At 36.0% G+C, this 26,086-nt stretch overlaps 2 protein-coding genes across 15 annotated transcripts; one reads left to right on the top strand and one right to left on the bottom strand.

Moving 5' to 3' along the window:
- Window positions 1-570: 570 nt before the first annotated feature.
- LOC105036933 (superoxide dismutase [Cu-Zn]) lies at window positions 571-5,437 on the top strand. Of its 2 annotated transcripts, none has more exons than XM_073249825.1 (8): window positions 571-728; window positions 1,362-1,450; window positions 1,561-1,662; window positions 1,864-1,959; window positions 2,163-2,194; window positions 2,291-2,366; window positions 4,965-5,018; window positions 5,171-5,437. In XM_073249825.1, exons 2-8 carry the CDS (start codon window positions 1,375-1,377, stop codon window positions 5,191-5,193), a joined length of 459 nt encoding a protein of 152 aa, XP_073105926.1. In that variant the 5' UTR covers window positions 571-728; window positions 1,362-1,374; the 3' UTR covers window positions 5,194-5,437. The 2 variants fall into 2 exon arrangements, with proteins under 2 accessions (XP_073105926.1, XP_073105932.1); XM_073249831.1 differs by having other exon boundaries at window positions 716-845.
- Window positions 5,438-6,614: 1,177 nt separating this feature from the next.
- On the bottom strand, window positions 6,615-25,462 carry LOC105039823 (pentatricopeptide repeat-containing protein At3g42630). 13 transcript variants are annotated; one of them, XR_012137397.1, is made up of 9 exons: window positions 25,219-25,462; window positions 24,932-25,084; window positions 22,047-23,401; window positions 21,291-21,427; window positions 21,108-21,177; window positions 19,213-19,338; window positions 19,033-19,122; window positions 7,048-7,348; window positions 6,615-6,747 (listed from the first exon to the last, which is right to left on the bottom strand). XR_012137397.1 is itself a non-coding variant. In XM_010916109.4 (3 exons), the coding sequence occupies exons 1-3, from the start codon at window positions 25,390-25,392 to the stop codon at window positions 22,250-22,252; spliced, it is 1,479 nt and encodes a 492-aa protein (XP_010914411.1). In that variant the 5' UTR covers window positions 25,393-25,462; the 3' UTR covers window positions 21,922-22,249. The 13 variants fall into 13 exon arrangements, 1 of the variants encoding a protein (XP_010914411.1); XR_012137404.1 differs by lacking the exon at window positions 6,615-6,747 and having other exon boundaries at window positions 6,759-7,348; window positions 24,932-25,152; XR_012137394.1 differs by lacking the exon at window positions 6,615-6,747 and having other exon boundaries at window positions 6,759-7,348.
- Window positions 25,463-26,086: the final 624 nt, after the last annotated feature.

Here is a 26,086-nt window from a genome sequence, read left to right as displayed (position 1 = left end):
AACACTTATCTTTATTTTTACTTCGTGGTTGCTTTCGCCTTTAATTATTTTGCTTTATTCTAGTTTATCCCCAGTCCGTAGCTATTAATGTAGACTCATAATCCCAGTTACAACCTATATCTTAATCTTCTGAGTTCCGAGTAGGTAGTGTCTTGGTGATGAAATTTTTTGAAATTTTTCCAGATTGCCGTGCAGCAACCAGCAATGCAGTCACAAATTTACCTTTTGACGCCGTATAATTGATGTTTAGGGATGGCGCGGGCGGTTACCGGCTTTGGAATCGAGTTGTTGGAGATTCCGTTCACACCTGCGAACTACAAAGAAGAATACTAATGGAGTCCGGATACCCTGTAACTTTTGGCACATGGTCATTTCGTTGTGCCAAACTACTTGTGCCTCCAACGTATCGTGACCGAGACAGGTGTCATCAAGCTGGGCATCGCATGCGTCCACGTGTAACAAGCTGTGCACCTCACCGCTACGAACGCTCGCTCTTTCCTCGAATCATGAATACGATATTTATTGCTTCAATTTACGCGCCTCTGTCTCTGTGCGGTGATCCTTCATTGCTTTGGTCACAGCTCTCTTATCCTCACCGGCAGTGAAAGTTCGGTCCTCGTGCCGCCCCCGGAGATGCTTAAATAGCTGTCGGTCTTCTCACCGGTTACCCCCTAGCTGTCTCCTCTTGTTCCAGACTCTTCTAGCGCTCTTCCAAGGAGTGGCCTGAGGTAAGCCAAGTAGTGCTCGATCGATGCCGAGCGTTTGGAATCTTGGATTTTGGATACCATAAACGTTAGGGTTTAAGCAAACGATCACCGAATCGATTCTTTTTTTTGGCAATCCATGTATGCTTCTTTCTGCTTGGATTAATATGAATCTTGCCCCTGATTTTGCTTTGGTCTGGTTTTTTTTCTTTATGTTGATTTCTCTATCTGTCTCTTTTTTGGGTTAATTTCTTGCGAGTTAAGAATGATTTGTTGCATATATGATTTCCTAACCAGTACAAGTTGGATTGCTTGTTTGGCGAATTACTACTGATTTTATTTGATCATTTAATCCCTTATGAAACAGAAGTATAAAAACTAGCCATATTTTGATGGTTTATATTGCTACTGTTTTGTCGTTGATCAACTCTGTTGTTTCGTTTTTGGTAGATAGCTTTGATGCTAAATATACTTGTCTTCGTATCAAGTTTGAACATCGATGGACTTGTTTAATAGTAAACAAATTTTGTTCATAATTGCGATCAGAAATAGTTTTTTTTTACTGCTTTCCTGGATTTGCATGTTGATAAGTCATACAAACCTCATCTTGTTTGTAGTCTTGAAAATTTTCTTTTGTTTTTGATCATATATGTGTAGATCACGTACGAAAATGGCAAAGGCTGTTGCCGTTCTTGGTGGCACTGAGGGTGTCACAGGCACTGTGTACTTCACCCAGGAAGGAGATGGTAAATTATTTCTAGAAGTCTATAGGAATTTATTAATCGAGTGTTGATGCCTAAGTTTTATTTTTGTTCTTGGATCACATTCGTTAATGGAAATTTAACCTCTGCTTCAGGCCCTACTACAGTGACTGCAAACATCTCTGGCCTCAAACCGGGGCTTCATGGCTTCCATGTTCATGCTCTGGGGGACACCACCAATGGTTGCATGTCTACCGGTACTGAGCTCTCGTTTTGAGATTCAGATTAGTTATGTAGTTTCAGCTCATTATGTCAGTGATTGGAGTACTTGATCTGTAGGTCATTGTAATGTTTTTTTGCTCATGCAGCCGCAGATCTGTAGGTCATTATAATGTTTTTTTGCTCATGCAGGGCCGCAGATCTGTAGGTCATGATAATATTTTTTTTTGCTTATGCAGGGCCGCATTTTAATCCTCATGGGAAGGAACATGGGGCACCTGAAGATGAGAACCGCCATGCTGGTGATCTTGGGAATGTGACTGCGGGCGAGGATGGTATGATCAATTTCTATCACAACCACTTTGTGGTGCTACATTTTTGTTTTTATGACATTTAAAAATGACAACTTGGTAAGAGCAGTGGTTTTTTTTATATTCTTCAAGGGATTTATTGATGCATTATGCATGACTGGTTGCTGGACTACTAGATTTTTATTGTTTAATTAAAATTTTCTGTTGGTTTTGGTTTGATGTTTCAGGTACTGTTACTTTCAGCATTGTTGACAACCAGGTGATTTGATTGTTCCCTCTTTTTGTTTAATATGTTCGTGATGAGATAATTACTTTTCTTCCTTCTAACCACTGAAAGGTTTATTCACTTTTGCAGATTCCCCTCTCTGGACCAAAGTCTATTGTTGGAAGGGCTGTTGTTGTCCATGCTGATCCTGATGACCTTGGGAAGGGTAATTAGTGGTTCTCTGATACTATTGCTAAATTAATGGCATTAATATCTGGCAATATGTGACACTGATTTTTTTTTCGAGCATCAGCTTCTATATATTGTGTTGTTTTCCATCTATTTAATTTCAGTTTATTGCACAAAAAGCATCCTAGTAGTTAAAATCTGTGTTACTGCTAGCATTTTATGATTTGCTTGTTTCTCTTTTACTTATTGAAACTTTGTTTTAGTTGACCTTAAATCGGTTTATGCCAGTCGGTGCCCTTTTAATCTGGAGTGTGTGTATCTTTTTTTTTTTTTTTTAAAAAAAAAGAAGAAGATTGTAGCGAGTTTGGATGGTCAAGCATATGGAGTTTGGTGCATCAATATGGCATCCAAAACAGCATGCATGCTTTGGCTTTTTTTTTCCTTTAAGACAAAAAGGGCAGAACAAGTGTTTGTGTTGGCATCTCGTGTATTTGAGCACAGTATGATAACAAAGAAGCTGCCACACTGCTATGGTTTTATGCAGTTTGGCAATTTGTTCTACCCTACCCATTGCCCAATATCCAAGAGGACATATTATATGATATTTCTGAATCTGCAATCATGATGAAGCTCTCAATGTAGGCCTAATTGATGAACCTTTCTTTTCAAAAGCAGTTTTGCTAGTTTTTTTTTTTGAGTTTTAGTATCTCAGCCAAAAAAATGAATAAGCATGCAAAAAAAAAAAGGAAAGTGTTGAAAGTATGAGATAAATATTGAAAATAAATAAATGAAGTCCAGAAGATACCTTAGACATCATTGTAGAGTATATTGATGCATGCATGTATAGTTTAGGTTGTTGTGGTAAAGCTACTAATAAACTATAAACATTAAAAACTGAGAAAATGTTAAAATGCGTTATCATTAAGCAGCGTATTTGTTGTTCAATTCTTTTAGGAAAATATATCATAGTGCTGAAGCAATTTGCAGAGCTTTACATCTGTCCTAAAGTATCATTTCCAGTATATCGGAGGGGGTTGTACACATTGAGTGCACCCTATGACGAATCTAAATATTGCTGGAAGTATGATCCTTTGAGGCATGAGGTGCAAATCATGTTACTAGTGACATGAAAATATTTTTTATTGATATTAACAAGACTATCACTTTATTTATAGTTCCAGGTGATCTGCAGCCAAAGCTGACTGATCCATAAGGTTATGAAAGAGGGACTGAAAAGTATCTTAGAACCCTATTTGAAATTGGGACTTGGCACCTTGTAGGATTTAAGCTCAATATCTTGCAAATTTGAGTTTACATATTGAAATCCACTATTCAAGATATCCAATCTATTTTAGGCTTTCCTCACAAAGACCTCTCAAAAGCCCGTTCCCCCCTTGCAAGGGGGGAAAAATTTCGTAACCTTGTAAAAATTTGCTTTACTTTTTCTTGATTGCATCCAAACTTCTGTAACTTAAAATGTGTAAAATCGTAGTTTCAAAGCAATAAAATATTTCCCAGAAATCAACTGAATTACTAAATGGTTACAAAAGAATAACTTGCTCATATAAGAAATGACTCTATAGGCCAGTTTCAGCTGAAACTACATAACCATTGTTACTTATTGATCATATTTTGGGGAAAATGTAAAAATGTTCAGCTCTGTTTTTGTGAGTATCGGCTGAAAGTTAAACCATTTGACGGGCACAAATCCTAATTCTCTTCCTCTTTGCATCAGAAAGCATCTTCTAAAGGATTAGATATTGGTTTTGATTGAATTTTATTATATTAATATATTGATGAGATAATTTAACAAAGGATTTTGATTAAATTCTGTTCCTCAGGATAAAGTAGGCATGCTACTTATGGTGTCACCATTTATTGGGTGTCTTTCCATTACCCACAAGTTTTGTTTTTTCTTCCATATTCTTGTATTCCTGCTTTAAAAGAAACTAGTATTCCTTCATTCCAAAATATGAGCTCTTGTCAGCTTTAGTTACATTTGGTTTCCTTGTGAAGACTTTGAAACTCGGCTTTGGTTCTCTGGGTTCTGGCTGAAAATCACAACTAACAAAACTGAGGTTGAGAAATATTGAAAAAGACTGACCTCCCTTGATAACATTGGAATTGATTATCATGTTGAATTGAAGTAGAAGCAAATATTCTCCATATTGTAGGCAACCTGCCTTCATCCAACTACCCAACCCTATCCATTCAAACCCTGGTAAGTTATGTCCGTAATTTTTAAGCAGTTTTATGTGTAAAGCTCGTGTGTCTGATTGTAAATAGGTGTGCTATCGGGTCGGCTTGGGTCTGGGTCTTGGTTCTTACGAAATCTTTGTCGTGGTTCTTACAAAATCTTTGTTACCATATTCTGGTGATGTCTCCTACACCTGGTGCATGTTTCCTCACTCGTGTCAGAGGTGTCTGAAATTTGTGTTTTGAGACTTGGGTTAGGAGAATTTGAGTTCTAATCATATTTACCACTCCCACCCCCACCGAAAAAAAAAAAAAGCACACACCAACGCCCTCTCTCTCTCTCTCTCGCGCATGCACGCCCGTACACGCATTTTCTGCCCTCCATTTCTCTGAGTTCATCTGGGCAGATAAAGGCTGAAACAACTTTGCTCCTTTTCAGGTGGTCATGAGCTTAGCAAAAGCACTGGAAATGCTGGTGGAAGGGTTGCATGTGGTGGGTTTTCTGAACTTTATATTTTGTACGATGGTTCAAACTAAATTGTGTATTTCACTGCTTGTTCTACAGTTCCTACCCTGATGAGTTTGTAGTCTTTAATCAACCACATTGCCTTCTTGACTTATGGAGTCTTTTTTATTATTTTCCAGGCGTTATCGGTCTGCAAGGATAAGTTACTTGATCTGCATTTTCAGGGTAAGTTTGTGATGTGAGAGGGCCTATGTACCACAAGTCAACGGCATGTTTCCTTTTCTAAGTTTGTAGGAAAACATCAGCGCGATTGCTAAATAAGAAAGAATGTAGTTTTTGGACCCGCATGCTGTAGCATTTGTTGTGCTGTCACCTTCTATATATGTTGTTCCTAGGCAAGTATATTGTATGATTACCACTCGGCAAAGGTTGCATTTTGTCACTCAGTTAGCAAGCTTCGTTGTCTCGTATTGGATCTGATATCAGTATTATTTTATTACGATAGAGACACCAAAATGTACGTACGTCCGATATGGTATAGCATCAATCGATATGCCAAGTTTTGGCTTTTTTTCTTTTTTTTCTTTTTTTTTTTTTTGCGTCAGCGGCTGGTTGTTGAGCTCATCCATTTACTTTTTGTAAAAAAGATGGGTATGCGGAACTATACATTAAACAGTATAAACTCTGGTGTGTGTGAAGTAGCTAAACGGCGCGAACACGGGTCGCTTTTTGTCGGCAGATCTCCATCCTGGTTTGGTGATGTTCCTAGCTTGTTCCCAGAGAGTGCCCGGCGGCAGGTGGGACCCAATAAGTCTTCCTACTGGACATTGCATCAAGCCATGCTGGGGCCTTCTATTTAAGCTTGCTAATTCCCATTATTTTTGGTTGTGGCGTATGAGGGTTGACTGCTTTGAACCGTGGATCTTCGGTTACGTGCCTTCCAAAACTACGGTCTCACTAGCGGTACGGATTTTAAAACAACCAGCGGTATGGTGGAAGTTACATGGCATGCTTTGGTTGGCAGGATTGATCGTCAATTAATAGAGATATCAGGGGCACATCATTTCTATCATTACGAACACAAATTGGCTAAGCTTTATCTATTTAGCTTTCGGTGCTTGTCTGAGAGGTTGTTCTTTTCATTATAATTTGTTGAAAGAGAGAATGTATTGCCCCTATTTGGTAATGAGAGGGCATTTATCACAAGGATATTACTGTCATCAGATGTGATCGCCCCCGTCCATCCAAGCGCTTCCCCTCGTTCAAATTTAAGAGTGAATTTATCAAGAATTGACGAGAATAATTACCGGTTTCGCCGATGTGATAGCCGTCTCCGCATCCACTAGTTACAGCCATGCTGTTGTCCAAAATTGTCCTAAACAGTGCCTCCTGGGAATCATGTTCTACAGTGGAATGTAGAGGGACTTTTCCCATCTGGTTTTTAGTCCAAATATTTACGTACGGTAATTGTCGTCCAACAGCAGACGTGTCCTATAAAAGGGGAGAGATGTTTAAAAAACGAAAGTACTCCAGGAAGAACACCTCGAGTCCTTGAACCCACTCAACTACACCATATATCTAGAGAGCATTTTATTGGTTATAATCTTAAAACTAGCTACAATTTTAACTCAAATAGTAAAATATATTAAATTTCTGTATCAGCTCACAAGAGCCAGTAGCGCCATTTACCTTTTTTTTTTTTTTTTCTTTAGTGCAACCCAGATTTTGGGAGCTGCCTCTATTTCCCACAAAAGAGCTGTAAAAGCATATCAAACCAACCATTTGCATTAACAACAAAACTTGATGCATAATAGGAGGTTGATAATTTACATAAAATGTTAAGTCATCAAAAAATAAAAGGGAGAAATTTTCACTTATGGGAAAAGAAAAAAGAAAACGAATATAGAGAACATAATCTTAATTTCAGAAAATAAAAATATAACACCTTCCCGGACTTAGCTGCAATCAATTCTGCATGTGCTTGTGCAGTCAAAAATTTTGGAAAGTGGTATCAAAGCCAAGGTGAAATGGCATGTTTTGATCAGTTTGGACTCACCTTGCCAATGTAATATGATGCCGACTGGAGCATTACTCTTTTTGTAAGATCATCCACTTCATGCCCGTAGAAGACCATGATATCCGATATCCAAATTTCATTCAGGGCTGTCCTCGATATCTTGATTTGGTACTTGGTTATCTTCAGAGAAGCCTATGTATGGCTCCAACAAATCAGACAATCTTCCACATGGAATTCCAGTCCTTCAGGGTATGGGGTGAGGCAGCGGCAGCAGCCTCTCTTTCCAAAACAGTGAGAAATTTATCTTCAAATTCGAATACCAAGTACCTGTTTGAGCAAGCTACCCAAGTTTTGAACATTGAGAATTTAAGAATGTAAAAGGTGCAAATACTAATGCTGTATTTGGTTGAGATCATAAGAGAATAGATCGATGGGATTGAAAGGATAGATAGCCTCCATCCACTGTTTGATTCAAAAAGTTACAGGGAGATGGATGAAAAAGGTAAATTATCCATCCCCCCAGCCCACCATTTTGCATCTTTCCAAATTGGAAGGATGAATGATGGATAGATGGAGCATCGAAGGATGGACTTTAACATTGATAAAATTATTTTTTATTAATTTTTTTGATAAAAATATAATACTTCTTCACTTTTCATTAATATTTATATACATATTTTTATATATACTATTAATCATATATTATTAAATTTTATTAGTCATTGTTTTAATTTTCATATATAATTTTCATAATTATAATTAAAAATTAAATTATCTTCTATTTCTCTATTATATTTACTATTTTTAATTAACTATTTGTATAATATTAATTAACTATTAAAATTAAATTATAAATTAGTTAGTTATTTACATAATTTCACTATAAGGAAAGAGAGTTTCAGCGATGAATTCATTTGCGATGGAAAATATTAAAGTCGCAAATAATCGTATCAACGATGTAAAAAAATTTTCGTCGGTAATAAATAAATATTTACGATGATTATAAATTTTTATCGTAAATAAAAAATATTAGCGACGAAAATTTTTTTTTGTCATAATAAAGAGCTTATTTTCGAAGAATATTTTTGTCATAAATATTTTTTTTTAAATTATAAATATCTAAATATTAGCGACGATAAATCTTTTATCGGTAATAGTTAAATTTTTTACGATGAAAAGATCGATTCCATCATCAATTATTCTTATTTACGACTAAAAATTTTCATCACTAATATTTAAAGAAAAATAAAAAATTAAATATTTTTGATTATTTGTGACGTAAGTCTCAGTAGTAAATAATTTAATTATTTGCGATGAAAATACATGTTGTGTCGCAAATAATGATTATTAACGACAAAAATTTTCATCGTTAATACTTTAAAAAGTTAAATAATTTAAAAATTTAAAACATAAAGATTATTTACGATGAAAAAATAAATGTCGTAGATAATTAAAATATTTACGATGGAAAGCTTTTTTTCCATCGCAAATTATCAACCATTTACGATGAAATTTTTCATCGCTAATATCTGAAAAATAAAAAAAAATTTCAAAAAGTAAGGTATTTGCAACCTAGCAAAAATTTTCGTCGCCAATAAGCGATTTTTTACAAAAAAATAATTCATCACAAATAATTAAAAAAATTAAAAATTTAAAAATTATAGAATATTTACAGTGAAACATGTTTCGTCGCTAATATTGCTTATTTGCGACAAAAATGTATATTCCGTCATAAATAAATATATTTTAAAAATTTAAAAGTAAAAGATAATTTACGATGGAACTTATTCGTCGTAAATAATCAACTATTTATAATGATAAATCAAATTACCATCGCAAAATCGTTACTTATTTACGACGTATATCTTTCATCGCAAATATTTGAAAAATAAAAAAATTTAAATTTCAAAAACTAAACTATTAGCGACGATAAAAAAAATTTCCATCGTTAAAATAGTTTTTAACGATGAAAAATTTCGTCGCTAATGGTTTAAAAATTTTAAAAATTTAAAAAAATTTTCTATTGAAGGATATATATTATAGCAATTTTTTTATATTTATAAAAAATATAAAATAGTTTTAGAAAATAATATATGCAAAATAAAAGTATGTAAAATATTAAGATGAATATGTAGTAATATAAGAAAATTGTTGGAATCATACTTAAAATACCATATGTAATTTGAAAAAAAATAATAAAAATTTTTATCATAAAAAAATTATAAATAACTTATAAAAAATAGTAAATATTAAAATTAAAAATTTACAAGAATGATGGATAGAGTGGGCCAAAATATTTTAGAATATGTGACTGCATTTTATCTAATTTTATCATTAGTTAGTTCATAATTATCATATATATTAAATTTTATATATATTATATTTATAATGACATATTTAAAGAAAAATTTTGATTTTGTTGCTTGTGATCTTTGAAAATCTCATTTTGTTTTATTTCTTAGTTATACACATAAGTAATAAATAAAAATTTAAAAAGGTTGATGAGCTGATATGGATGAAGGAAAAGTATATGTGGGGTATGGATTGAACCTACTTTAACCTGTATGTAAACCAAACACAATTTAACCCATTGACACCTCTAGTTTGAATCATGCTTCTGCTCGACTTTGATTGATCTTCCATCCATTTTAATTAATAAATAAAAAAATAAAAAAGGTGACATGGCAGTAGATCAAGGAAAAATTTTGCACCCCATATCTGGGCTCTGATGCTAAAGAGGCCTGGTTCTATTTGCCGAAGGCTCCATTAAGTCTTTTAGACATGATCAGACTCAAATTTAGCTCATTTTTTATATAGTTCTCATTAAATCTAAACATAATACGAATTCTACAAAATCTAAATAAGTCGGACAAAATATGTGATGCCTGGGAAACAGGCCATGGAAGTATTAACATTCAATGAAAATTTAAAGATAGATATGGTCCCAACTGTGTGGGCCATGAAAGAGGACCAGATGAACTTGGTCACATACTTTCTAAACAACAACATCAGAGAAGAAATAAGCAAGGTATTTTTTTGACCTCTCAAATATCATCATTTTTCGCATGAAACCCTAAGTTAATTAAAAAATTTACAGTCAAATCCTTGAACTTGCTTTCAGTGAATCAATGTGGTCCTGCCGTCTATCTTGTCAATTGGATATGAAAAAATTTTATCATGCGAGCATCATATAATTACTTATAAAAAATTTATAAATAAAAAAAAAATTTAGTAATTATTAGTGATGAAAGATAATTTTCGTCGCTAATAACGTAATTAGCGATGAAAATAATCATCGTAAATAAAATTTTTTTATTGAAAAATTTTTGGCAGGAACTATTAACGATGAAATCCTATATTTTCATCGTAAATAATATTTTTTGAGAAAAAAAATTTTCCAACGAAGAAATTTTTTTTTGACGAGAACTATTAGCGACGAAAATTTTATTCGTCACTAATAAGCTTATTAGCGATGAAAAATTTAGTTTTTGTCGTAAATTTATTTTTCGTTTAAATTACTGACGATGAAAATTAATTATTAGCGACAAAAATTTTCATCGCTAATACCCCGCGTCTCGTCATGTCCCATCTGAAACCCATTTTCTTCTTTGTTGCCCCCCCGCCCTCACTCGGCATTCTCTCGTGCTCCCCCCGGCGTCCTGTGTCTCTCCCCCTGTCCGGCCGCCGTCGCCGTCCGCAAAGCCGTCGCCAACACCACTGTCGAGGTGAGTTTTATTACTTTTTTTTGGGGGTTCGGGCCGGGGATGGGGACTGCGTCGAGGACCGCGGGTCGGGCCCGTGGGACCTGTGGGCCAGGGCCGCAGGGCCTACGGGCTGGGTTTGACGGCCTGGGGCTTGGGACGGGTCTTGCGAGTCATATCCGACGGCCCGGGGCCTGGGACGGGTCCGGCGGGCCAGGGTCAAGGATGAGGACGGGTCCGGCAGGCCAGGGCCAGGGATGAGGACGGCGGTCCGAGGCCGGGGACAGCGGTCTAGGGCAGTGGGGACAGCAGTCTGGGGCCGCGAGGCCTGCGGGCCAAGTCGACAGGCCGAGGCCAGGGATGGGGACGGCGGTCCGACATCGATGGGCCGGAGATGGGGGCCTGCAGGTCCGGGCTAGGCCGTGGCCGGGCTGGGTCCGGGTCCGAGCCAAGGCTGGGTCGGGTCCGAGCTGGGCCAGGTCCGTGACAGGGTTGGATCGAGTCGGCTGGGCCGGGTCGAGTGGAGCCGGGGTGGGTCGGATCGGTTCCGGTCCGGGCCAGGTCGGGCTGGGGCGGGTCGGGTCTGGTAGGGTTCGGGTCGGGTCAGTTCCGAGCCGGGGCCTTCGGGGATGGGTTCGAGGATAGGGCAAGTCGGGTGGGGCCGGGTCGAGGCAGGGCAGGCCAGGTCGGGTCGGGTTCGGGCTGGGTCGAGTCGGTTTCGGGTCGGGTCCGAGTCGGATCAACTCCGGATCGAACCGGGGCCTTCGGGGATGGGTTCGGGGACAGGGTCGGGGTGGTCCGACAGGTCGAGTGGGGCCGGGACTGGTTGGAGTCGGGACAGGCCGAGGTCGGATTGGGTCGATTTCGAATCGGACCTGATCGAACCAGACTGAAATTATTATAATTGTTGTATATTATTTTTTAGTATTACTACTGAAATTATTTAATTATTTGATTAATTATTTTTTTACTAACATAATGTACATTGCTATTACTTATTACAATTAAATTATTTTATGTACTGTTTTGCATGCTGCTGAAATTATAAAAAAAAATATTTTTATTTTAGAGAAAATTCTATTGAAATTTCTGATGAAGAAAATTTAATACGAAATTATTCTTTTTTGATAAATTAGAAATCCATCTTCGAATGCACGTTCAAAAATGATACTTAAATTACATTAAGTCGTAGATTTCCGTTCAAGTTTCGATCTTCATCGAAATCGAAATTTGGATATCTCGTATTCGAACTTTTTAAAAAAATAATAATATTATTGTTGTTAATAGTTGATATTTCATTTCATTATATGGTATTCAGTAGTTATCTGTCTATTGTTCTCCAGATATATGGTGGATAGGATGCATAGGCACCATATCCACATCGTATATTTGAAGAATCAAGAAGAAATACTACCAAAATTTTTATGAAAATGAGATGAAATATCCACTAATAATAATAATAAGATTATTACTTTTCTAAAAAGGATAGGACCACACCTGTTAGTAATGATTTGAAAAAGATAGGATCATACATTTTTACTTCATTAAGTTGTTGTAAACACATTTTCTGTGTTAATATTCAATCTGCATATATTTTTTAATATATGTTATTTTGTATCAAGTGATCCAGATCTGGATTCGGATAGGGATTTTGGCTGGAATTCGAAACGCGATTCAGTCCGAAATTCATATCGGGATCTAGAATACCACTGAACTTTTTTTTGGTTGTTAATGATTTTGTGTTTGTTGTTAGATGAATATCAACAAAAGTTGGATGAATGCTAGAGGTATTTTTTTTGCCTGAATATCGAAAAAGAGTTTGAGATTTCATTGACTTTGCACGGCATAAGGCTGACAGTGCTAGTCGGATAAAGTATCCATGTAAGAGATGTGTCAATATGGTATATTGTCACATAACACTTATTAAAGAACATCTGCTACAATATGGTATGAATAAGAAGTATACTTGTTGGATATGGCATGGGGAGGGTGATCCGAATGAAGTGGTGCGCGATGATGACGATACTGAAGATGATAGTGATACTGCTAGACCTGTCGAACATAATGGTATTGAAGAATTGTTAGATGATTTACATCAAAGTACTTGTTCAAATGTACGCATGAATATTGCTGCATCTGAAAGCAATTCTGATTATGAACATAATATCAGGCTTGAGGTAGAAGGGACTTCTAAATAATTTGCAAAGCTTGTAAGGGATTCACGAGAGCCACTCTATCTAAATTATACAAAATTTTTCAAGTTAGAATTTTTGATAAAATTGCTTCATATTAAAACTGTGAATCGATGGAGTCAGAAGTCATTTGATCAAATTTTAACATTGATTAAAGCAGCTCTGCCCGATAGAGAGAGACTTCCAAAATCATATTCTGAAGCAAAAATATACATGCGGAAAATGAGACTTGGCTATACTCCTATACATGCCTGCATAAATGATTGCATATTATTTTATAAGGATAACGAACAAGCAACTGAATGTCCGAAATACGGTGAGCCTAGATATAAAATCGATATTAGGAAAGCAAAGAACATGCTTCAAAAGATTTTGAGATATTTTTTATTGATTCCAAGACTTCAAAAGTTGTATATGTCTACAAAGACAGCTGAAGAAATGAGATGGCATTATGAGCAGCGGGTTCCGGAGGAGAACATACTTAGCCACCCGACTGACTCTTTAGTGTGGAAAGACTTCGATGCAAAGCATCCGCACTTTGTGAGTGACCTGCACAATATCCGGCTTGATCTAGCGACAAATAGATTTAATCCCTTTGACAATCTGAGTACCTCTTACAGTATGTGGCCTGTGATACTAGTTGTATATAATGTGTCACTTTGAAAGTATATGAAAGAACCATTTATTTTTATGTCACTGTTGATTCTGGATCCAAAAGTACTAGGTAATGAAATTGATGTATATCTACGACCTTTAATTGATGATCTGAAGGAGTTATGAAAAAATGAGGTACAGTCATATGATTCTGTGAGTCGAAGTAATTTTAAGTTGCATGCTTCGATTCTATGAATCATAAATAATTTTCCGACATATGAAAATTTATCTGGATGGAGCACCAAAGGATATCTTGCATGTCCAATATGCAATAGGGATGTATCCTCCTTACATTTAAAGCACAGACAGAAAATATGTTTCATAAGTCATCGATGGTTTCTTCCTGCTAATCATTCTTGGAGGATCTGTTATAATCAATATTTTGATGGTAAGTCCGATCGACGTCCGCCACCTAAGAAATTAAGTGGAGCAGAAATTTTTAAATAACTTGAAGTCATTGAAAACGTTCAATTTGAAAAAACATCGGATATTCACAAGCGAAAGCATACTGAAGCTGTGCTGAATTGGACGAAGTGAAGTATCTTTTTCGAACTGCCATATTGGAAGCAGCTACTACTTCATCATAATTTAGATGTAATGCACATTGAAAAGACTATTTATGATAATATCATCGATACTGTATTAAATATTTCAGAAAAAATAAAAGATAGTACAAAAGCTCATCTTGATTTGCAAGAAATGAAAATCCGTTCGTCAAAGTGAGAGATTTTTTATGCCACCCGCATGTTATTCGCTGTTTGGAGAGGAAAAAAAGAATTTTTGTGGATGGTTCAAAACCGTAAAATTTCCTGATGCACATGCTTCAAACGTATCGCGGTGTGTTGTAAACAATGACGGCAATATCTCCGACATGAAAAGTCATGACTCCCATGTGATAATGCAATATTTGCTTCCTGTGGTCATGCGTGGCTATTTGGATGGTGATGGTCAAACTGCATTGATTGAGCTGGGAGTGTTCTTCCGAGAATTGTATTGTCAAAAATTGAAGATTAACTTACTTGAGAGATCAGAGAAGGATATCGTACCCATTCTTTATAAATTTAAAAAAAAAATCATCATTATTTTTTGATATTATGGTGCATCTGGCTGTTCATCTTCCAAAGGAAGCTCTTTTGATCGTACCGGTACATTATCGATGAATGTATCCTATTGAAAGGTAAAGAAATTATACGTACTTTGTCATATCAATTATAAGATGTAAATAAATTTTTAAAATTTAAATTTATTTTTTTTTGTAGATTCTTGTGCACCTTAAAAAAATATGTGCGCAATAAAGCAAGGCCTGAAGGATCTATAACGGAAGCATATGTAGCTACCGAGTGTGTCACATTCTGCTCGATGTATCTTGATGATATCGAAACAAGATTTAATCGTGCAGATCGTAACGTAGACCGTGAATGGGGTGACAATGAACTGACGTTGTCTATATTTAAACAAATGGTTCGACCTACTGATGCAAGGAGATGAATTTATGGACGTGAACGAGCTATCCAAAACACACTTTTACGTTCTAAATAATTGTGAAGAAATTGAAGATTTTATTGAGTAAGTATCATCTTATCATACTGTTTAATAATTAAAAAAAAAATTTATATCGATATAAAATTAAAAATTATAATTTCTTACAATGAGCATAAGAGTATACTATGCAAAGAGAATAATATGGATGCCGATGATCGACATAACAGAAAATTTACAAAATAATTTGGTGCTCTTGTAAGTTGCATTAGTGATACGTTATTTATTTACTTATAAATAATATTATTTGAACCAACATAATTTTTATCTTATGATATAGATGAAATATAAGTATTTCAATAAAAAAATGAGTGCGACCGATGAGTTGCATGATTTAGCATGTGATCCCGATCAAAGGATTAATCACTACACATCATGTATCATTGAAAAAAATGAGATTTCATACAAGGAAGCTTGAAATGTAACGACAAACCCAAAATAATAGAATTGCTACAACAGAATATGAAGGAGATGAAGAAATTGATTATTATGGTATATTAATAGATATCATAGAACTGAAGTATGAATCTAATAATTTTATATTTTTATTTTATTGTGATGGTGGGATATTAGTAATAAAAAGATCGGTATTCATATCGATTTACAATTTATCAATATAAATCTTGCACGAATATGGTACCAAAATGAGCCATATATATTAGCAACCCAAGCGAAACAAGTAATATATTTGAAAGATCTAAAGTATCGAGGTAATTGACATGTTGTATAAAAAATAACATCTAGAGACATATATGACATACCAACTCGATTAGAGATGGTTGAAAATTCGGATTTACATGAAGAAGAAGCTTTTCAGCAAGAAGAACAAATATTATCCAAGCTTTTGGTTGATGACGAACTTATAACAGCACCTTTGAATAGGACAGATCTCCCGTCCAATGAAGTTGAAGCTGATTTTATATTTAATCTTGATGAGTCGGAGGGCGATGATCAGTTCATAAATAACGATGAGATAGAAGACGACACATATATCGATTACTGTGATTCGGACGACGATCTATATATCGAGAAAGATACGAATATTGATGAGTAAATCTATATTCTTCATTCAATTTTATCTTCCAATAATGGTATGCGATATAATTATATTCATTAGAATATTATTTGATTTCTATTATTATTATTCAAAATTATATTTATTTATATCTCAATTCCTGCAGATATGGCACCAGGAGACAGACGACAATGTTCGCATTCATAGCTCGCTGCAGATACCTCGAAGGTTGAGGCACCTCCACCGATCTCCATTGCCGCACCGGCTCCACTGTCAGAGGATCCTTCACCGGCAGGTCCCAGTGAGCCGAGTCGCAGTGAGACGGATCTCAGTGGTATTAATTATTACACTTTATATATAATAAAATTTAATTCTTTTATTTGGATCATATTAATGATTTATTTATTATTGTTTCAGGTGAGTCCTCATCGGTGGTGAGGCGAGGGCGAGGTCCATCGAAGAACCTCACTCTGGAGCATTGGAGATGCGAGCACCTGGGACAACGTTTCTGGATCGAGATACCGACCGGCTATGCCAGACCCATTAGGAGATGGTGTGAGCCATGGTAGACTGAGCTGGGCATCATATGCCACAGTTATGCCTCCGTGACATTCTTCGATTGACATCATATTCTACCAGCTCAGAGAGAAATTTTTTACACCCACTTACAGATAAAATAAATTATATTATGAATATTTAATTTGCATAGTATTCTTCTAATATTTGTTATTGGCAGGGTGTATTTGATATCGCTGATTTTGAGGAGGATCGTGTGAGGCGAGCCATCGACACTCAGTTATCGTTGCGTTTCAAGGACTATCGCCATCACATGCATCAGCATTGGTATCGGATGGTGCAGGATCATGGGGAGGAGGCAGCACGGCAACAGCCCTATGACAGCATTATCATGGATGATTGGACTACCATATGCTGGCATTACGAGGATCCGACATATCAGATTACACATCTAAATTTTTTTTAGAGTTTAATAACTTAATCATTTATTCTTAAATTAAATTTTTTATCTACTAATTTTATTGATAATTTTACAAAGACGATGTGCCCAGAATGTGGTGAACTGGGCAAGATAGATCGTGCCACATTGTGGGGATTCAAGATCGTTTGCTCGTCACATAGAGCACATGGTAGGTAATTTTTAATTTTTAATTAGCATATAATTCTCTAGTTATTTAAAAATTTTTTAATTAATTCTCAAATTACAGAAAGATGTTGAGAGTGGCGAGCTTCCTAGTATGATCGATATCTACCAGCGGATCCACCAATGACAGTCGGAGGAGTGGACGATGGGGAGCCAGAAGCTTTTTGTAAGTTTTTTTAATTATTTTTTTATTTACAATCTAATTTTTATTACAAAATTAAAATAACTATAATTTTAATTTTCAGAATCGTATGACGGACACGAGATCCCAACCTATCCCTGAGGGCTCAACCATACTAATAGATGATGAGATCTATGATCGAGTGCTCGGTATGAGATCCTGTTATGTTAGGGGTCTAGGGAATGAGATCACTGCTCCCTCATCCTCACGCTTATCTAGGACGAACATCCATTCTACGTGCGAAGCTCGACTGACAGAAATGCAGAGACAGACTGTCGAGGATCGACAGCGAACTCGGGAGTTGACTGCACGCATCGACGACTATCAACACTTCCACATCCAGATGATGGAGCAGATGGAACAGATGGAGCAGACGATACAACTGATGAGGCAGCAACAGGCCGATCCGAGCTCCATCGAGCACTCCCCATCCCCAGGTCATTCTCCAAATGTCAATATTTGACAACTTATTGATATACTTTTTTATTTTAAATATCTTATAATTTTAATTAAATATAATAAAATAATAAAATTTATTTGTCAGTTTATTGTGTAAATTTTTTATTTTAATTTTTTTAATTTATAAAAAATATTATACATATAAATTTAAAATATATATTCATAAAATTTTTAAAAAAATTATGACTAAATTATTAGCAACGAAATTATTTTCGATGAAATATTCATCGTCAAAAATATTTTACTAACATAATTTAATTTATCAATAAATATATAATTAACAGTGACGAAAAATTATTCATCGTAAATAATTATTAGCAACGTAAATTTTCATCAGAAATTATCTTATTTGCGACGAAAATTTTAATCGCTAATATTATTTAAATTTTTTTTCTAAAAATTTTTTTATTAAATTAATAGCGATGAATTATTTTCATTGCAAAAAATATTTTTTGCGATGTAAATTTTTCATCACTAAAATTTTTGAAAATAATAGCGACGAAAATATTTTCGTTGCTATTAATTTTTTATTTATCACCGATGGTTTTTTCGTCGTAAATATCTTTTTTTAGATTAAATTTTTTCGATTTTTTTTAACATCGAAAAATATTCATCGCAAATATCTTTTATTAGCGATGAATTTTTTTTTTCATCGTAAAATATTATCAACAACGAGATTATTTGCAACGAAATATTAGCGACCAAAATTTCGTCCCTAATATGTATTAGCGACGAAAATCGGTTATTAGCAACGAAAATTTTTCGTCGCTAATAACCTATTTTGTTGTAGTGTTTATTTATGAAATCATATATTAAATTAAATATTTATATAATTTTAAATATAATTATATATTATAAAGATTATAAGTTTATAGATTGTTTATTTCTTTAGTATAAATAATAGTTATAAATTGATAATAATAATATTTTTATCAAATGATAATTTAGTAAAATATTATACAAGTATCATCTATCCTTCCTCTTATTTCTCCTGTATCAAACAGAGGAATAATCATTTTCACCCATCCTTCCATATTTCACCAAACATATAAGTGGATGGATTGAAAATCCATCTATCCTTCCTTCAATCCATCCTTCATACCAAACAGAGGGTAAAAAAAAACCTTTTAACATATAACACGATGGCACTCATAGCCAGCAAGATGAGCGAGATGCCGGATATTCTTTATTCGAGTTCCATTAAGCCGCAAAACCTATAGCGATCATTAGTTCACTCATATTACAGTAGATGATATGATAATTGATCAGTAGTGCAGCAACTAATGAAATTGAGAGAGGTTTACTTGTTGATTGCCGATATCTTCATATTCAATATTCGCCACATTTGCTAAGCCGTAGAACATACAAGGAAAGAAGAATAATCAAAAATCATGGAGTTGATTTTTTGTAGGAAGAAAGAAACAATATCCCTGCAAAGAAGGTAAAGATTTCAGACTGTACCATTAGGTGATTATAAACATGTACATTTTGGCAAGGATGACTAGATATGAGATCCAGCATATGGTTAAAAAATAGAAAAGAACATGAAAATGAAAACATGCATACTAAGACAAGCCTAGATCCTCTGGCCATCACCATGTGGCCTTCTCTATGTACACATAATGACAGTCCTGCATGGTAAGGGAAGTACGCAGTAACCTGCTTTAGGCCCAGCAAGGTTCTATCTGCACCCAGTAGCCCCACCCTACAGGTCAGTTACCACAGGGGCACAAGGGAGGAGATCACATGATTGTGACTAACATTGCTCTTAAAATATCACAATTCACAATACAAATGATAAAATGGCCCTAAACATTCTGGATCCCATCCAAGCATGGGTTAGGATCGGTATAGAGTTAGAAGATTCAGATCCATATGATGGACTATACATTATGAACTTGATTACACCAATTACATACTAAATCATAGGCACGTCCATTTTCTACAATTTATGTGACAATGCGGCTTTTAGATTACTTACCAATAGTGATTCTCAAGTAGTAAAATTAGCAAGCCTGTTATTGAAGTTCATAGAGTTAAAAACAAAATGCAATGTTTTTATATTTTTATAGCCATATATTAAAGTATTGTCTTTTTCCCCCTATAATCTATCTAAATCGGTAATTAAATTGATAGATAGTTTATGAATTCCTTCAATAACAAACAAATTATTTGTTCCATGAGACATGCTATATATGGCCTAAATTGCTGAAAATTAGACTATTTTTATATATAGCTTTCTATTTGCCGTTTCATCTACTTTATAATTGACTCATATCTCAATCTCACGTCTTTTTATATTTAAAAGGTTTTGAAAGAAATCATTAAAAAAGAAAAAAAACTAATCAATTACGATTGATCCGCAACCCAATCCGACCATTCTACAATTTACAACTCGATCCTGGTCTTAACATTTTGGTGACTACGATGTACCTGCAACCTAGTCTTTACGGTCCAATTAAAGTATGTTCCCTTTTCACATCCTATCATATAAGTACAATCTGACTCAGGTATCGGCTTGCTGCCCGGAGTACTAATGGTGTTGTGAATGCTGCTGCAGTGGTGCTATGATATATAAGCAAGTGAAGCTTGAGGATGGCAGGGATAGCTAAGTCCTTCAATTACAGAGAATCAGTTGGCTTAAGGTGGAAACCTGTTTGGTGGGATGAGATACTGTATTTTCTATTTCTCAATTATAAAATCACTAGGTTTACCATAAATGAACAAGATCTAACCATCAAGAAGAAACATTAAGGTTCTGTTTTTCTTGGGAAAATATCTGTAAATGGAAAAAGCTGAGACATCCTCCAAGACAGAACTTCCCTTCCAACTCTTACTCCAGCTCCCATTCAGGTTTTCTAAGGTGCTCCAATATCAACATGCTATGCAACAACAGAAAGATTTTCATCTGAAAAAGCATTAGCTAACCTGTGATAAAATTAGCACCTCTTCTCCTTTTAACCTTGCTAAAGAGTAGCGTGCCTTAGCCAGTAGTATTAGCTGACCATGGACAAGCACCTCTACTGATGTAACAAGGTAGCATAAAAAGTGCTTGATCACAATCATTAATTTTCAAATGTCAGAAGCATGAGAAACTAAATTTTAACCTTGATTCTTAGTGTATCAAGGTTTACAAGCAGATCACCATAAAAACAATTACTAATTAGTAACCGAGGATTTTGGCAAATTAACTACTTACTCTATAAATGGTCCTGACAGTGGAAGGCACACAAGACCTGAAGCCTGCCCACTTCAATGTGATATGGTACCTTAAAAGGTGAAAAAAAAACAGGATTTTTGGTAACTAGAGAAGAAATGGATCGTAAATAGCCAAGAAAACATCAAGTCGGTTTGGAGGTAAAGTAAGACTCCAGCTACTCACTAGATGCACCAGTGGTTGCAAAACAGTCTTAACTTTCATGTAGAATCCTTCTTGAATTATACCAAGCTCCGCTAAATCATTAGAAAACCCGATGATCCAAAATATTAATATGCTTAAGAGCCTGAGCAACACCACACCTGAACACATATAAAATAATCACAGATTTTCAAATTAAGAAGGTCAGAAACACGCATTTTATCATAGAGATACAGTGCCTGACTAAAGCATTTAAATCAAGGGTTTAAATCTCAGCATCATGCCTCACTTCTGGGATGGTATGGTACTAGGTCAAGACATACTAAAACAGTTAGTAATAAAAAGAAAAAAAATAAAAATAAAAAAGAAAGAAAGAACTGTCTCCATATCTGTCCCAATCTAACCCAACCATCATGGTGCATCCCAAGTGTCGGGACACCTAGGAAGGTCAGGACATCCTCTTTCAAGAGTACTGGTATCCCACAGGTATCCCTGGTCCCAGTTTCACGATCCTAGTTCTTTAGTTTAAGCCACTCTAGAGTATATTCTATAAATTTATCTTAAAATATATTAAAATAAACCTATTTTACTTCCATGTGGAATGCATATGCTCAGTGTGCTTGTATTGAGAAACATAGAAATTCTTCATTAGGTCTACACCATTTCACCAACAATTACTATTAAATAAGATATAGTACAACCCAAATGAGCATACCCACTGAAAATGGCTATATTAAATTACCCCTTATTATGATGGTACATGTGTAGAATGAGAAATACCTAAGTTGCAGGAGTTCAAGAAAGCTCTTCATCCTATCTCGCAGAGAGTTCCAATGTCAGAGTATGGAGTCTTACAAAACCTAGGTGTTTGTTATAATGCCACAATTTCAAATTAGCCATCACAAGAATCGTGCATGTTCCCTTCTTCAGTATTATTGTTCTTTTCTTTTCCCATGCTGAAGTCCGTGAAGGCATGCAAATAATCAGTAATTCCAAAAGATTTGGTTGCTCCTATATTGTTTTCTCAGGTATATCGATACTAGGTTGGAATAAGTCCATCCCCTCTGCCTTGTGGACTCTAGCAGGGCCTCTGAGCTTGAATGGAAATCCCCCTTCCCAAGGGCCTCAAACACCAGCGGATCAGTTAACATCACTGGAGCACTCTCAGCATTCATTTTGTCTAAAGCAAAAGATAGGTTCCTTCCAAGCCTTCTCTCCAAGTAAGCATCAACAAGGCAACCATATGTCACAAGATCCGGGATGACACCCTCATGCTTCATGTGTTCAATGCTTAGATGGAGATCCCAGAACATGCACATCCTTGAATATGCCAAAGCTCGTATATTGAAGGTAGTGAGATCAGGTGAAAAGCCAGCACCCACCATGCTTATAAATTCTCGCTGCAGGCTTTTCATTTTGAAATTGGCAGCATAAGACAACAAGAGTAGGTTCCACAGAAGATTGCCCACATTACGTCTGCCAAGACCCACACCCCTCAAAAACTCACCTAATTTGTAAAACCTCCTCTCACTTATATAAGCAGATGCCATCGCCCGTATTGCTTCTTTCTCTATAAGAATTCTTGACTTCTTCATGCGCCCATATGCGGCTTCCATCTCTTCTATCGAACCAAACAAACTATAGTACTTGACAAAAGCATTCCCGGTCATGGAATCAACCTTAAAACCCCTCAAAACCATCTCTTTTACCATCGCCTCCATCAATTCAAGTTGTCCAGATTTCCCAAAGCAAGAGACTGCTAATGAATAAACCTCATTTGAGAAGTCAAAATCTTGTCGGGAGGCAGTCTCATGAACAATTGTGGATATCTCATCAAAGTGCCCCATCATAGCATAGGCATCCATTAGACCTGAAACAACCTCAATGCTGGGTACGAATGAACTATTTATGATCTCGCTCCACATGGCCTTAGCTTGTCGAAAGAGACCATTTTTTGCATAACAAAGCACCAAAGATGAAAGGGTGGCACGGCCAGGCACGAAACCTTTGGACTTCAAATCAATGAGGAGTTTCGGAGCAACTTCAGGCATCTTTTCCTGGCCCAGTGCTTGTATTAATGCCGCAACCCCCTCATCATCAATCCTCTTCTTGTTCCATCTCCAATTTTGGACCATCTGCTCACAATCATAAGGGGAAAAGACAAATTCATTAAGTCTTGAAGTACTAAGATTATTTTAACACTTCAAGATTAGTTTTTGATAGAAGATTTGCTCAAGGAGGGGAACCCAAAAAAAAGAAAAGAAAAGAAAAGAAAAATAGAAAAACAGGAGAAAAAAACTTTTTCCCTCTTTCTTTTTGGTTCTAGTGTGTATTGAGATCAGCACGGAGTTATTTAGCAAAAGAGCATAATTGTCATCTATAATAAAGCTGGATGGGTCCAATTAGATGGTGCTAATTAGCATCTGAGGCTCCAATTCTGGAGCCTAAAAAAGGAATTTCATGGTGGATCCATGGGTCCCTACCTACCATCTCGCTTACGGTTGTAGAAGAATGTCAAAAGTATTCCAGAAGGCAAAGAAGAGACCGACAAAAAGAAGAAGGAAAAGGAGAAGGATAGAGGAGAGACGCATGCCTTCTAACTTGCGGCTTGGCACTAGAGAGAAACCATAAAATGAAGGCAAGAAATAGATGCTCAAGGGAGAGGAATTGAAGGGAGAGGGGTATAGAAGAGGGGGATCCACAATTAGGGTTAGGGTTTTCATGGGCGGTGATCACCGAGAAAGAGATGGGGCAAAGAATGGGCAAATCTGAATCTGATGCTTGCTATCTATGTCAGGCAGGATAACAGATTTGAATCATGTCAGAGGGAACCTGTTATTTCTTAGTAGCTCCAGACTCATGACTAGGGAGGCCAAAATTTCACAATTAACCATGATTCACTGAAAGATGAACCAAATAGAAAAAAATTCACTTTTGGCTTTCTTTATATCAAAATTTCTCCTTTTTCTAATAGAGAGAAGGGATATATCAAAATATTTCTGGCACTAAAACAAAGCAGTTTTTCAAAAAAAAAAAAAACAAATTTATTACAAGAAAACAAAAATAACCAAGTTATGAGCCACTATTAGTCAGCCATTCTTCTTAATTAGGTTGAAACTGTTTAGTAAAATGAACGAACAATTTTATTATATATTTTATGGTTCAAAACAGGCAAAAAAAACTTCATTCTTATTGTTGAACATTTGAGCAGACAAGATTAGAGGGTGAAATTTCTTCCGTCTCCAATTGGAAGTAAAACCCAACTTGCCAGTCTCACAGCTTAAGCTAATGCCAACAAGAAGCAATCCTCTACAAATCCCCTAGACATCATCTAAATCTAGGCACAAGGGCAGAAGAATAGCTATTGATACATGAAATACATCCATCTATAATGCACAAAGTATAAACCAACGAGCCTTACCAAAACACAGACCCGTAAAACTAATAAAACAATAGCGATCATTTTCATCACAGTAAGATGTAAATTAAGAAAAAGAAACAAAATGTAGTGGTCCTTCACAATATCATTAATCTCATGGAGAGTCCGATACTCAATATGCAGTTGGATAAATCAGACATTCAAAGTAAACACCATAAACTCATAAATGCAATGCTGAAAAAGCAAATGCAACAGCAGCTAAAGTTTGTAAGAGTTTAAACCATGCCTGATGTTCCTTGAGATTATACACCAGACCCTTGTCCTTCTTCTGCACTCCGGCCGATTCGAACACCACCTTTCCTCCACCCCCATCAGGCAGCAGATACGCCCTCTCATCGTTCCCTCTCTCTGGATATCTCTTGTGAAAAACCCCTTCAGGCTACCCTCCCAAAAGAACAAAATACCGCCAAGAATCTCAAGAAAAATCAAACCCTTCCAAGAAATCACCTATGCCAGGACATCTATAAACAAGATGCTATCAAGAATAGATTATTTTTCTCTTTTTTCGATTACCTCATCGCCGTTTCCTCGGGAAGAAGCGCCACTTCGAAGACATTGCTTTCGGGACCGCGGAAGTCGATGGCAGCAGGCGAACGTCGACCTCCGAGACGAGGAAATGGAGTGGGTAAAGGAGAAAGAGGGGGAAGAGCAAGAAGGCGAGGCTACAACTGTGGCCATAGCCACCATCAGAAGAGGAGGAGGAGGAGAGAGAAGAGGCAGGGAACGCGGGAGGTTTAACCGGCGAACACAAAAAAGGGGGGACTTTTTATCCCTCAGTTATTTATCTATATATCCTCCTGCTGGCACCTTGTTATGGTCACGTGCAATGCACTTGACCTTGAACCGGCACTCATGCGGGTTCATTTCGAACCGCCGGCCCGAGTTAATCCGGCTTCGACTCTGACGGGAAAAGCTCGCTTTAGGCCGGGCACGTGTCACAAGATTGTTGAATAGGTCCCACAGTCACCAATCCCAGACTGGCCTATAATTAGAAGTTCTATATTTTTTTATTTATTTTTTATTTTAATTTCTTGTCTTCTTTCCTTTTGACCTTTGTTGCCTGACTTCTTTAGGGTTAATCGTTGATTTCTTTTCAATTTTTTTTTTCTTGGGGTTTTCTTTTGTTCTCACAGTGTTTGTGTTTCATCTAAGGTTGCTAGGGTTTTTGTCCCCTTGGACATGGATTATGTTTTAGGGCCTCTCAACATTTTATAACCCAGATTCAATTATCATTTATGACATCCACCTGAAAGTTGATAATGGTGATGAATTTGTTTGTATATTGGGTTGCATTGAAGAGATCGTTTGAAATCCTGCTTGTTTTATTTGCGATGGTATTGAGTCCAAAAAATTGAGGAAAAAAAATTATAGATTTCAATAT

Source organism: Elaeis guineensis, chromosome 1 (genome assembly GCF_000442705.2).
Source record: "Elaeis guineensis isolate ETL-2024a chromosome 1, EG11, whole genome shotgun sequence".
Taxonomy (NCBI): Eukaryota; Viridiplantae; Streptophyta; class Magnoliopsida; order Arecales; family Arecaceae; genus Elaeis; species Elaeis guineensis.
The sequence above is the reverse complement of the archived record's forward strand: the minus strand, read 5'-3'. Positions and strand labels throughout refer to the sequence as shown.

Coding starts and splice junctions, on each gene's coding strand:
- LOC105036933 (XM_073249825.1), top strand. CDS start 1,375: ATGGCAAAGGCTGTTGCCGTTCTTGGTGGCACTGAGGGTGTCACAGGC. Junction 1,451..1,560: donor CTTCACCCAGGAAGGAGATG/GTAAATTATTTC, acceptor CCTCTGCTTCAG/GCCCTACTACAGTGACTGCA. Junction 2,367..4,964: donor TCCTGATGACCTTGGGAAGG/GTAATTAGTGGT, acceptor GCTCCTTTTCAG/GTGGTCATGAGCTTAGCAAA.
- LOC105039823 (XM_010916109.4), bottom strand. CDS start 25,392: ATGGTGGCTATGGCCACAGTTGTAGCCTCGCCTTCTTGCTCTTCCCCC. Junction 25,085..25,218: donor CCCGAGGAAACGGCGATGAG/GTAATCGAAAAA, acceptor TTGGGAGGGTAG/CCTGAAGGGGTTTTTCACAA. Junction 23,402..24,931: donor ATAATCTCAAGGAACATCAG/GCATGGTTTAAA, acceptor GATTGTGAGCAG/ATGGTCCAAAATTGGAGATG.